The sequence below is a fragment of the Podarcis melisellensis genome (genome assembly GCF_964234715.1).
Source record: "Podarcis melisellensis genome assembly, chromosome: 12".
Classification (NCBI taxonomy): Eukaryota; Metazoa; Chordata; class Lepidosauria; order Squamata; family Lacertidae; genus Podarcis; species Podarcis melisellensis.
The window spans coordinates 8,914,990-8,928,923 of record NC_138544.1 but is presented as its reverse complement, the minus strand read 5'-3'; the positions used below and the strand labels follow the sequence as shown (position 1 = coordinate 8,928,923).

The 13,934-nt window shown below is 37.5% G+C and overlaps 1 protein-coding gene across 12 annotated transcripts in view; it reads right to left on the bottom strand.

Moving 5' to 3' along the window:
• LRRFIP2 (LRR binding FLII interacting protein 2) overlaps positions 1-13,934 on the bottom strand; it is a 48,590-nt gene that overhangs the window by 18,703 nt on the left and 15,953 nt on the right. For 6 of the 12 annotated variants that reach the window (XM_081931076.1, XM_081931078.1, XM_081931070.1 and 3 more), the window contains 10 exons: positions 13,861-13,905; positions 13,242-13,310; positions 12,065-12,127; positions 10,443-10,517; positions 9,881-9,928; positions 9,756-9,800; positions 7,337-7,384; positions 7,175-7,231; positions 5,389-5,457; positions 2,571-2,684 (listed from right to left, as the gene is read on the bottom strand). The exons of 4 other annotated variants lie outside the window; for them this stretch is intronic. In XM_081931076.1, coding sequence (XP_081787202.1) covers positions 2,571-2,684; positions 5,389-5,457; positions 7,175-7,231; positions 7,337-7,384; positions 9,756-9,800; positions 9,881-9,928; positions 10,443-10,517; positions 12,065-12,127; positions 13,242-13,310; positions 13,861-13,905 — 633 coding nt within the window. The remainder of the gene's footprint in view (positions 1-2,570; positions 2,685-5,388; positions 5,458-7,174; positions 7,232-7,336; positions 7,385-9,755; positions 9,801-9,880; positions 9,929-10,442; positions 10,518-12,064; positions 12,128-13,241; positions 13,311-13,860; positions 13,906-13,934) is intronic. 2 more of the 12 variants (XM_081931074.1, XM_081931075.1) reach the window with 2 other exon arrangements.

Below are 13,934 nucleotides of genomic sequence, written 5' to 3'. Positions count from 1 at the left end.
TTCTGCTTTCCAAAATAAAAGTTTAGTAGTAAATGGGTTGAGAATAGTTTTTCATTATTTGCAATTGCCACCAAGACAGACAATATAGACAATGCTATTTCATTAGTAATCTGTTGTACGCATTAAAAACAGGAAGCATAATTTATGAAAAATTGTTTTGTAGCATATGGTTTTAATTCATGATCCTCTAGTTCAGGGACTGCTAACCCAGCACCCAGAGGCACAATGGCACCTGCAAAAGCCTTTATTAGTGCCCTTCAACAGAGGCCTCTGACCCTGAGCTTTTGTTTTTAAAAAAGTTTTAACCCTCTTAGAAAGTTATAAAGCAAAACATTATGATTTAGCTCCACAAATTTTCTTCACATGTTCAAATATTTATTATTATTATCAAAAGCTCATTCTTTCCCTGCTTTCTAAAGGAGCCCAGGGCAGCAAATGCCATCAGGCAAGTTAACTGAACTATCAAGGCTAGCAGGTATTAATGGCAGGTTGCAAGAATATGTCATTTTCTTGTAATGCTGCGCTGGTCAAGTTGGAATGTCTTATTTTCTTTGTACAGTGGTGGAAATCTGGATGAGGTCATTACGGCTGAAAGAGTGGCTGAGGATAACCAACCAAATGAAATTATTTGTATATACTTATTACTAAATTTGCAGCTAATTCCCAAAATTAGATATACATTACATTCTGAACAAATGAAAATATATTTGCCTTTGCAAACCATCGTTTAGCACAAGAGTTTGAATCATTCGCCCCAAAGCCAGTGTACCTATTATAGCTGCCTTGGATATTTTATGCAAAGACAGACCAGGATTTAAGAAGGGATGGTACTACAACTCCCATCATTCCTGACCATTGCTGTTGCTGACTGGGAGTGATGGGAGCTGCAGCGTAACATTTGGGGAACCATTGTTCCACATCTGTGATCTGAAGGACCACACACACACAAGCCCTCTTAAGCCTCCCACTTCAACGCTTTCCAAAAAGCTGTCACGGAAGTGGCCATTTCATGAATGGGAGGAGAGGGCAAGGCAGGGAGGGAGGGAGGGGGAGAAGGATGAGAGAGAGAAAGTGAAAGTGAATCAGAAGCACAGTGCACAAAGCTCTCTTGATCCTAGCCAGGATTTACAATTATGTATGAACAATAGCAGATGCTAAGCCATGACTGGCGAACGATTTATCATCTCACTTTATTGCAGGAATCATGAATCTAACTGATATATGTCTGTCATTTTCTTTGGGGGGAGGTACTAGCAGACATTCTCTTGCACCATCTGGTTTGCTATGCCAGCTTGATTAAATTAGCCAAAGAATCTGGTTTTTCACTTTCTCAGACAATATCAGTCTTCTCCCAGCTCTTTTAAGAGGTAGTTTATAAACAAGAGGAAGAACTGGGATTCTTGAGATCAGAAGCAGATCAGACAATGTCCTTTCTCATTCTAATCCTTCCCTTCTCATGCACAAATTTGCCCTACCAACCTAGCCTTAATCACTATCAAGGAATTAAGCCCTGAGCTCAACCACAATCAATGCTAATCAGGTTTCATTAACAACAATCAGAGTTTCAAGTGCCAAAGTATGGAGTAAACACTTGAGTAAATTATCAGAGTGTTGTGTCAACATTTGCCCTATATATATATTATTTTATTCATTCTAAGTACTTTTATGACACCTTCCTAAGGCATCTTAGAAAACATAACTAGTTTAAATACGTAACAGGATAATTTAGCTTCATGTACATAGTAGGGGTTCACTGCAGTAGCTGTATCTAGGCATGATGGAGGGGTGTCTAAGTGCTGCTTCCCCTTCCTTTGATGGCAGTTGGTATAGAGGAGGAAGGCTCAGCTGAAGTCACACCTGAGAAGCATAGCCTTGAACTGATGCCTTTATCAATTTTTGGCTATGATTCACTCCATTAAATACAATGTTGTGTACCTTCTTCCCTACAGAAACCTGTCAAGGGGAGGCGCATGTACCATAATAAATGAAAACCAGGTTGCATAGAAGTTTGAATTTACAGAAATCTCTTTAGAGATTTTTTTGTGTGATCCAAATGCAAATGAACTTACAAGCAGGAACCATACTCTGAGCACTATAGTTGAAACTTTTGTTTTTAAACCATGCAGTCATTTATAAGGTTGTAATGAATATCATGTATGTCTGTAACATAGCATCAGACAACTTGTTATTGGAATTTGAATATATACAATTATATTCAGTGCCATTAAAAATTATAGTGCTATTTACAAAGGCTTCAAGAAATGTATGTACCGTAAATAAGACAATATACAATTAAGAACAGTTTTGCATGCAGATTTAGACACTGGTATACAGATATTAAAATTAACACTGCAACATGATCAAGTTAGCTAGAGGTTTATTTTTAAAAGACCATGCAAGTTGGATTCTATATTTTAAATAAGTTTTATATATATAATATTATGCACCGCTAGCAACATTTTATACTAAAACCAGCAAGCATTACTAGAATATTAATACATTTCCCAAAGAAAAAGGACAATCATTAGTAAACCTACAGTGATGACATCAGCACATTATCTAACACTCACACTGTTCATGTCTGGAATGCTGACATCATCCAAGTCAGAAACAATGCTTCCCCTACGATTAGAGCGGCTAAAATAATCAGCTGCAGTTTCACTATGGTCAGAAAAATCAGTTGACTTTGATGACAAACACAACAGATGGAGAGAAAATGACAGAATAATACATTTCAGATACATGAAATAAAATGTGGGCATGTTAATCTTATTTGCCAAAATTGTTTTAGATGAGATTTTCCTTTGAAGAGTGAGATCTCTCTCCTTTCTGACTGGGAAAACCTTAAGGGAATTTATATTTTATTTTATTTTTATTCTTGTGGTTTTCAAATTCTGTTCTGTGGAACCCAGGGATTTCACACTGAATAAGAGCTTAATCACAATCACCAACCTTCTCACAACTCCATGCATTCACATATATTTGTTTCACATGAGATTAACTCCTTATGTAGTTTCAAGCAGATGGCAACCTGAGGACATTTGGGACGAGAACATGATAGAATTTGATGGTACTATCACAGGTATGAATTAATTTTCAATCTCATCAGCTTCAGAGTGTTAAAGGATAAAAAGAAAATGGTATCGTTACAGAATCTGGACAGGGTCATAAGTCATCTTTCTCACACACCCTAATAGCTTTTATCCTTTCCTTGGGCATCAAACCTATGCCCTTACAAACCTACTTAACTCACACTGCACCTGCTCCAGCATCTATTGGTCCTCCCTACTAGTCTTCAAAACACCTTCCTAGCCTGAAAGCGTAGGGTGGAAGAAGAATATAGTTCTCACTGGAGCAATATATTTAAAGCTGGTATCTCATTGTCACATTCAGCTGCATTTTAAGAATGCTACTAAGTATCAAACTAGTGTTTTAGACAAGTATAATCAACAGCAAAATATTTATAAACATTCATGTTGAGATATTCAGGATTCTAAATTTTATCCTTAAACTAAACATTTAATTGCCTAGGGAAATCAAGTTTTGATTTATCGTGTTTGTCCTCCTTATGCCCTAATAGTCACTGTTTATTTCATAAAACTCCCCAGGTCACATCTCCCTTCCCATAATAATTATTTTTACCCTTGCTCAATGAATAATTTTTAAGCCATATGCATACAAATAATAATTTAGTTTGAATTTACTATCACATTTATGTGTGCCTTGAACAATATTTTTTCAGATTTAGCAACTCAAACAAACTGAAGAAAAGGGACTAACTCACACATTTACCTTCACTACAAAAAGTCTCTTGTTAGAGAACTAATTATAAGACACATTACAAAAAATGCAGGTTTTGAGTCATGTGTTTCCACTACACAGGAATAGTATACTGAATAAATATCCAGTACATCAAGAGAGTTCCAAGTTATTATGGGAAATGCCACTGCTGTATCAGACACCATCAATTTTTTTAGATGATATCACTTTGGTATAGGAAGCGTCATGACCCTTTCAGTACACAGTTTTATGCCCTAGCCAAAAACCACCAGCTCACAATTAGAAAAGCGCTCCCTCTTCAAAATATTTAAAGTGTTAGATTGTGAAAATAAAATAAAATTTGAATAAACTTTTGTGGAATATCATATTATTGATTAACATATTGAATAGTATAAAAATCTTAAGGAGAATAACATTAAGACTGTGTGTAGATGGGACTTCACATCTCTCATATTAAATATACAACTATTCAAGAAATATGCCAGCATTGCACAGAATTCAGTTCTGTTTGGATGGAGGCCTTGGTCACTATTTAGTAAACAATCTACTATACTCAATGATATCCAACTGAGTTATCTTCAGAGTTGACTCTTTAATATTAATAGACTTCAGTAACTAAAATCTATTAATTTCAAAGGGTCTGCTTTGAGTACGACAATTGGATATAAGCTATTATGTCCAGTCATCTTTGAGACAGGATATTTAAATGACCAGAAATCTACAACTCAGCAAAGCTTAACCAACTTATTGCTGTTCAAATAAAAATCATTTACAAATGGAAGAGAATTGAACCACTTATTAAAGCCTGAGTAGAGGGAATTTGGAATACTCTATATAAAGGTAAAACTGATGCCTTTAGTGAAGTTTATAGGAGGTTGTGAAGGAGTGCTCAATATTAATAATGTTTACTTGAATCAGTTTATCCAGTACTGAGAAATATTCCCTTGGGAAATTTATTACTTTAAGATATAGAAGGAAAGTAAATGAACACAGGAGTAACTAGTATGAAACCTCAGATGTTGTGAAACTACCGTTTCCATTATCCCTGACCACAGGCATCAGTGACTGAGGCTGTGGGATTTAAAGTTAAACAGCATCTGAAGGGTAGCACATTGGCCAGCCGTAAGCTGATTATTTTCATTCATATCATAAAATATCTCAAAGTCATTTCACAATAAACCTCTTTAAGTTTTTGTAAACCACTTTGAAGGTTTTGTTTTGTTTTTGTTGTTTAACAATTAAACAGCATATACATTTTAATAAAAATAAAAACCATTACAGAGATGGGGTTCCAGCCTGGGTTCAATAAGATTCTGCAGGTTCTAGAACAGTGGTGGGGAACCCCCAGCCAACAGGCCTAATTACGTCCACCAATTCTCCCTATCTGGCCCATGACACCTGTGACTTGGGAATGCCTTGGCCCAAAGAGCAGCATGCAATTCGGCCTTAAGAGATAATAAAACAGAACATGACTACTTCCAGCTGATATGAGCACACAACCTGAAGAGTGACACCTAGCCTACTCATCTCACTCTAGGACCTGTGGTACTTCATGCAACAGCGTTCATAAAAGCAGAACGAAAAGCACAACCAGACAGCCCTGCTCACCACACTATCCCTCCTGCCTCGAACAGCACGATCAGAGGATGCAATGCTCCCTGCTTCATCATCTGTAAACTATAAAGTTCAAAGACAAGTAATTAACTAACTTACTGTTGGATAAACGTTTGTTTGGATTAAGTAACATTCAGTGTTAATGACTCATATGCATACTAAAAATGTGCAAACCAATGCAACATGCTGAGGAAAAAAAATAGTATTTTCATGCTGCCTTGAGGACACTGCTATTGACAGCGAAATGCTCGTCTTTGGGACAAGTGGGAAGGCATGTGGAGGGTAGCATAAGGATCCAAGGGGGAGTGAAGCAGTGCAACGTTGTGCAAACAGCAGAATCACAGTCAGCGGGAGATGAACTACACAATTTTCGGGTAAAGCGCAAGTTTTGCCCACAGAATCTCTATGTGCTTTTATTTTCACTGATAAGAATACAGCATATGAAAAATATTTGCTCAGAACATAAATAAAAAGTGAAAGGGTTCATTTGGGGACATGTTTTGCTAATCGTGTTCCCTACTTCTATGGCCCAAGTCACCGAGAATTAAGTACAATAAGTCATAAAGATTAAAACTAATTCACATTTTCAATATAAGTAATCTGCCTTTTGAAATCCAAAGTAGGATTCGTAATAAAGCTCTCAGAATCACGAACTCCAAAGATCATCAAGCTTGACACAGTAATTCGAAATGACCAAAATACTGGAAGGCCCCAGTGATTCACTTCTGCCTGACAAAGTAGAAAGTCACAGATAGTGTAAATTGTTGACAATTAAACACTTTGGTCATGATCTTTCCATGCACAGATGTTGCATCCAGGCATAGACAGATTCCAATTAGATATAATGGGAAGCTAGAGCATTAGAAGGATTATGAAGCTCTAACACACTTTCCATAGTCTCATCTAGTCCTCCCTACACAAGGGGTGGGGAACCACTGGTCATTGAGCCTACTAAGACCCACCAGGCCTCCTCATTTCGGCCATGCCACAGCCACCTGTACTACACTTGACAACATATATTACATCAGTTGTGGGGCAAGTAAGTTATGAGATGGGGGGGGGGGGTGCAAGCACATGCTGATTGTCCGGGCTTCAAAAGTACAGCCGAGTTTTCTGCAAGCATCAACAATCGGCTGTTTGTCAGTGACTGAAGACAGTTCTGCACCAGCAACTATCAGCTGATTGTTGGGGCCTTCAAAGTGCAGTTTAGAAAATAAGCTTGGGTCAGATTCATTAAACCAAACTTTGAATCTATTTCTCTGCAAAGAGTAGCATTTCCCCCTCTGTAGACTTCAGAAGGGCTGTCTCCCTGCAAGTCTGATCAGCAGGTACAGCAGCCCCTTCAAATTTTGACATCAATCACCGGACATCATTATGTCAAAAGTGGTGGTCCCACTCACCTGTCAAAGTTGGCCTACAGAGGAGTGCGCCTGGAAGGATCTAGTTTCTTATTCCTGCCCTACACTGACAAAGGGACAGTGCTTAACTGAGAGGCTGAAATGCTCTTTCTGGTCACCATAGATCTCCTAGCAAACAGACTCAAGAACTAAGAGGATACAGGTAGAAGAAGACATGGTAGGCTGTGTCTGCTTCAACAGTTATCACTGACAGCCAGAAAAAGTGCTTATATTTCTGATTAACCTTTTAATATCTTGTTTCCGTCAAGTCAATTAAACTCCACAACCCATGCATTTATGAGTAAGGTGATTCACACAAATGGTTAGAGAGAAGAGCATTAGTTAAAGTTGAAAAACTTTAATGTGTGCAGAAAACTTCTCACCACTGGACTACTTCGTGCTGAACTTGCTCTTGAAGAGTAACAACTGTATTCTGAAGGCTAAAAACAAGGTTGCAAAGGGAAGGAAAATATTTGGTTTTTCAGCTACTTATCTTCACAGAAAAGTATTTTGTAAAAAACCAAAAGAAAGCCCTGCAGACTTACTGTACGATAACTATATGGGTTATAGAATCCATCACCACTTAACGATGCCTAAAAGATCAGAGAAAATGGTGTTTGCATTTACAGTATTGCAGAATAATGAAGAGTATTCATGTGGCCTGTAAGCATTGCTGCTATGCAGACAAACATCACCATTAGCAGAAGTCCACATTCTTCCTTCAATAAAAACTGTATTTTTCTGAAGCATAATATTATTAAATTCTAACCCTGCAGGCACATTTAAAATATTGCTTGGAATATTTACTATATGGTAGCAATAATATTTCCATGTTCTTTGACATATACAATGGAATAGGTCAGTGTTTCCCAACCTTGGGCCTCCAGCTGTTTTTGGACTACAACTCCCATCATCCCTAGCTAGCAAGACCAGAGGTCAGGGATGATGGGAATTGTAGTTCAAAAACAGCTGGAGGCCCAAGGTTGGGAAACACTGGAATAGGTTATTTCTTTCAACTTCCATTTTTCAAGGGTTCTTGTCAGCACAAAGCTATAAAGTTCTAAGCACTGCTGCAAACATAGGAATTGGTTGTTGTAGTTTTAAGCAAGAAATCATCCAGTTAATCCACCTTCAGAGATGCAATTGTTCTAACCTAACCCACCATTGTAAAACAGCACAAATACCTAAAGCATCTATCCACTTGCTGAAAACCTCTGAAGATTCTGCAGCCAAAAGCAGCTTTTTCTACAAAGTTTGTGAATTTAATATACAAGCTCAAGCACTAGCAATCTGTTTCCCATGCAATGTCAAAGTTTACCAATAACCAGAAGCTTGTCTGATTTTTAAGAAGCAGAAACACTGTAGATTTCATGCCACGCTACAGAAAAATAGCACTAGGGTTTGATCTTTTCTTCTGTGGTTCCTTCACAACTGCAGGCAACTCTCAGCTTACATGGGGTTAGGTTCCAGAGATAGCACATACAGCCAAAACACATTGGGTTCAATGGCAGATAGGACTGCCGAAGTCTTTTTCCCTGGATGCCTGTCTCCTTTCTGCCCCTTTTATTTTTATTTTTTGCCACATGCATAAAGCTAAATGTGCACAAGCTAAATGAGCATAAGTTCAAGTTACCTGTACTGGTCTTTAAATGAGAGGAATATTCCTCATTACAACCAGGGCAGCTTAATTTTCTCTAACACCTTCCTATTATCTTCAGTTTACTACTTGCCTCCAGAAAGGCAGGCAGTACAGCAGAGAGGTTTGATACTCCAGAATTCCATGACCCATGGCATTGCTTGTTTTAAGCAATATACTCCACATGGTTTGGATGCAGCCACATGGAGCAAATGGATGTAAGTTGACAGAAGCAAATTTTCTGGCAATGATTTGCAGAAATACATTTTTCAGCATTTCACTCCCACTCCAGTCAACTACCTTAGGCCATACAAGATTTTCCCCAGTTGTTTGCGCCTCTCCTTTCTTCATCATCCTGTTTCTCATGTTGCACATTTTTATTACTTTCCCTACTCCTCTGACAGCAACCAGGTACAGAAATCTAGCAAATGAAGCATTTTCCATTTATTTTCATCTCCAGAAAGCCTTCACTTCTTACATTTATGAATAACAGGTTTCCTTTAGAGGCACTGGAAAGGTCCTGTTAAAAAAAACCTTTGGCAATTCTACTAGTTGTATAATATTTCCATCAGATACTTATTTTTCAGTCTATTTTCTCCTCTCTCTTTTTTTTTGTTACCCTGCATTCCTAACTGTTAACTTGCTTAATCCTGAAACTTCCTGGAGAGCTTTACAGTCCTCGGTCTTTTGACCTTATCCATACAGTTTCTCAAAGGCCCGTGTGAAGGATATTAACCTGACTGATCTTGAGTTTCAGCTCAAAAGCAGGATTGATGCTGACAATTATCCATAGCAGACAGAATGTTAGTAAATGCTCCACATAACAGCAGATAATTACTAGGGAAGGCTTGTTCACTGTTTCAGCTACAACATATTTTAGTGTTTTTCCAAAACATACCTTGAACCTTCTAAAATAAATTCTTGGTGGGTAGAGCTCTTTGCTTTGTAAGATACAAATTTTCGCATTATTTTAATACAATGTCCAGGATTGATGTCTATGTGATGGTTGTCTAGAGTTAACTTTTTTTATGAACCCAAATGAACTGAAATGGCTGGTATATATGCACTGATCATAGCTGAGACCTCTGTGTATTTGTAGGACAACTACTATCATGTACAATTTGCCACTGACAGAAAGGCATGATCTGAGATTTGAAAACCTACACTGCACAGCTTTTCCTCCCTTCAATATGATTTTCAGATATTCTCCATCCTAATATTCTTGCACGCTTAACCTTATGTTTTCTGGAAAAGTACACACAATGTTTTCAAGCCAAAGTACCCACAGAATGCAAGCTTAAGACAACCATGCAGATCTGCATACGAACCAAACTGGCACTTCTTATCAAACCAGTGTTTACATCTGGAGACACCTATAGAGGAGAGCATTGTTTTTAGATTTACAGAACCTTATAATTCCTAAATGTAGACTATTCTATCACACACTACTAACCCTGTAATTCTTAGTTGTTGCCAAAGGATCACTGTATAGAGAAGATGACTGTGACAAAAATAAGACATTGTATTACATTTAATACCATACAAATGAAACATTGTTCATAAAATGCATGTTAGTATTTTCATAAAGTGACAAAATAAAGTGAAAGGGAATTCAAAACTAGCAGGATGTCATCAGACCAAACATTCCATTAGTCTCCACTTTTTAATTTAATGAATTTTCAGCACAAATAGCTTTAGAATGGTTACCCAGAATTCCAAAATTTGTCAACTGCACTGTGGCAACATATACATTAGTTAAAAACAGTTACATCAGAAAAGGTTTAGTGGATGCAAGTCAGAAATCAACCGCCTAGCATTACTTCTAACCCATAATTTAATTCTCATAGCAATAATGTATGTAAAATCACATGCGTCCTCAAAATTGAGTTGTTAATCCAAACACCAAAAATCAAGCAGGGCTTTTCTGTTAGACTAGAGCATGGCAGCTAACACTGCAATAATTCATGTCTAAATAAGGTTGTTTAGTAAAATAAAACAAAATAATTCACACAAACCCGAGGATGGTAGGTAGAAAGTGGTTTGCTATGCCTAAGGCTGCTGTAGTTTCGTTGGTCATGGTAAAATCCACTCTGCCAAAAATATATTACAAAGTTGAAAAAAGTATTCAAACTCAAACATGTAAGGAAATATTGGTATTTACTGGAGTATTCAAGTCATATGATAAGTTGTGGTGCTCTGAAGCACCAATATATATTGAATTTTGGATGAGCAAGCAGCTGTTTATATATCAACGTGCTCTATGTCACACAATGAGCCTCATACTGTACACAGTTTTTAGGGCCAGATGCCTTTACCAAATGAAAGCAGCTAAATGTTTATATTGGACTGCACTATTATCCCTTTTTTAAAAGAGTGGACTAGAATGATATCCACTTGTGTCCCCTCCACTAAAGTTGGGCATCTGACAGAAAAATGGGGAAACTGGCAATTTCCCCTTCCCCTAATGCTCAACCACCATACCTCCCTAAATCTGTTCTGGAGGAGTTTGGGAACTTGTCAAAAACTGCCTCCCTCTTCATTTGCTGATGGACGTCTTATTTTTTAAATTATTATTAAATTTCTATACTGCCCTTCATCCAAGAAGCACAGGGCAGTTTGCAATATAGAAACAAAAAAGCAAACAAACTATAGTAACAAGCAAAAACAGTACTCACTCCCCACAGTTTAAAAGGCCATAGACTGTTTAAATAGCCAAAGGCCTTGGGAGATGAGGGATGTTTTTGCTTTACACCTAAAGATGTGTAATAAAGGGACCAGGAGAGCTTCTCTGAAAAGAGCATTCTATAAACAGGAAGCTATTGCAGAAAAGGCCCATTTTTGTTTTGCTGTCCTCCGGACCTCCCGCAACAATGATCACACTAAACCATGGTTTAGTACAATGCATGAATGTGGCCAGAAGTACTGAAAACATCATTTAATTAGAATTAAAGTAGAACTACTTATTGCAAGGTTCTTATAAGACTAAATAGCAACTTATGCCTGCTCCATGAGAAGCCAAGCTTTATAATCAGTGATCATCCATAAAACAAATTGTCTACAAAGTTGTTTGTCCTAAAAGTCTCCAAACATAAGTGTTCTCAAACTGTGTACAAATGTTTTCTAGAAATCCAGACATTTAAACTGTGTTGCAATAATTCATTTAAGTGGTTTCATATGTTTACTTCAATTCAAATATCTAACCTTATATAGGCTGTTCCTCAATGGAATCTGAAGCACTCATTACTGGGGGGCTTAACAGATTCCTGTGCCCACTGAGAACAGATACAGAACTAGAAACAAAACTTTACTTTCATGAGGGCAACATGAAGGTCAATAATTCAAAACATTTCAGAAAAACCTCGAAAAGGGATAACAGGGGAAAAAATCCAGGTGGAGAGACGTTAGCCTAGTAGGTAAAGTTCTTTACCATTCCTGGTGTCAAGCACCCTGTCGCTTCTGACTTTTCATGCTTCCATTGCATAATGCTGGAAGTGAGTCTCTACCGTAAGCAAGATCTCTTTTTAACTTAGATGAAGTACCTTATACAACCAATATACCAAATATATGTGGGGGAATATTGTATAGAGAAACCATGAAGAGGTAAAATTATAGCAATTCCCTAATTGAAAACACTAACCAAAAGATCTTTATTAGAGCTAGAAGACTTCTTCCCACCATAAGAGTCTCCATGAGCATGGCTCTGTTGAGTAAAGATTTAGAAAGTTACCATCAAGGAGCAGTAGTATCCACAGAAACAATGCTAAACCACCATGTGATAGTTCAAAAACAATGTAGAATGAAACTTTATTAACCACTGATCTATCCAATGAGAAAAAAGAAAAGGAAATTGAACAAACTGGTTTGGCAGAAACAGCACATAGATTAGACTTGAACTCGGCAACATACTGAATTTATTTATTTTACTATTTTTGCATTGCTCAGAACTTTGCTTTGACATGCATTTACATGATTCACCACAGGGTGTAAACAGAGAAATCACAGATGACATTAGTTTTCATTCTTTTTAATGATATGCAGAAAGCCATTGGCAGAAGTGATACAAGTCTGAACACAAACACAAGAGCTGAAACAAAAGAACCTCTCACAAATACAAGCCATTAAGCATAATTAAAATTAGTAGGCAGAGATAAAGATGTGTTCCCATTTCTATTATCCCTCACACACTGCTATTTTACAGACGTTCTATACATAATGCAATTTGCAATAGGCCTCCAAAAATATGATGAAATTTAGACAAAAATATGTGGTTTTGTGTAATACTGGCTTTAAGCTAGTGGAATTGCTACTACTTGCAAAGGGCTCTCTGGAATAGTATGGGAAATGTCATGGAGGACTGTAATTGGTAGAAGAATTGAAAATTGGGGGGTCTTGCCCTGTACAAATGGAAGTGTTTCAGCCAGCCTAAAGCCATCTCACGTTTTTGTCTCCCATTTCTCTTGCCCCCACCCAGGGCTCACTTAAAATTAAATGTCTTGAACTTCTAAGATCAAATATTTTATTAAAACTGAAATATTGAGGGGGGTCGTCCAACACTGTACCAGGATTTTCCCTTCTCTGCTCCCCTCCCCTCTGCAGTTCCCAGCCTCTTCATGTTGGCTGGAAGGTTGGGGACCTCTGAAAGAGATGGGGGGGGGCTTCAGGCGAGGAAGGGGGAGATTAGTTTGTGACAGCAGAAGTCTGCTGCACAAGTGACTGGCAACAATCAGATAACATCCTTTGCCACCAGTATTCCTCGTCAGTATGCACAAAGTGCTATGTGAACAAATCACAACATGCTCATCAATACTACGCACCACAAGATCTCTTCGCCTGGAAGTACTTGCTCTGCTCCTGTGTGACCCAGTGGCATCCAAGGAGGTACTCTTAAGAACCAAATTGTAAAAGACAAGTATGTGTGCAGTTTTTTTTCCTTAGCTGTTGATAACTAAGTCATTTAACACTGACTATATTAATTTTAAATCGACAAAAGGGAAACATTTATTCAACTTTGACATTCATGTTCTAACCCTTAAAATACTAGCATTCAATGTTCTTCTGACCAGAGGATTCAGTTTCTGTTTCCATCCAGTGTTACAAATCTATAGGGATACAGACCCAATGTTGAGATTATGATGGCAACCCAGGTAAGCACCAATGCAGATATAATTTAAAGCAAGTTACCTTGATTAAAGAATCCACTGAAATCAGTGGGCTTATGTTAGTCATGACTAACTCAAGTCCTTCCATTTCAGTGGGTCTACCCAGACTATGACTTAGTAATATACCACCAGTTATCTTTGCAGCTTTAAAATATTCTGTATCAATTCCATAAAAATTAAAATTTTGGTTGAAATGAGAAATCAAAGAAACAATCTGCATGAGCATAAAAGAATGTTTTATGAACTTGATCAAAAGCAAAATATGAGTACTAACCCTGTGGCTACCAGTAGTTCGAGTGGACACCAAGTCATCAGCACCCTAATTTCAAAATTAAATTAAAAATGAAG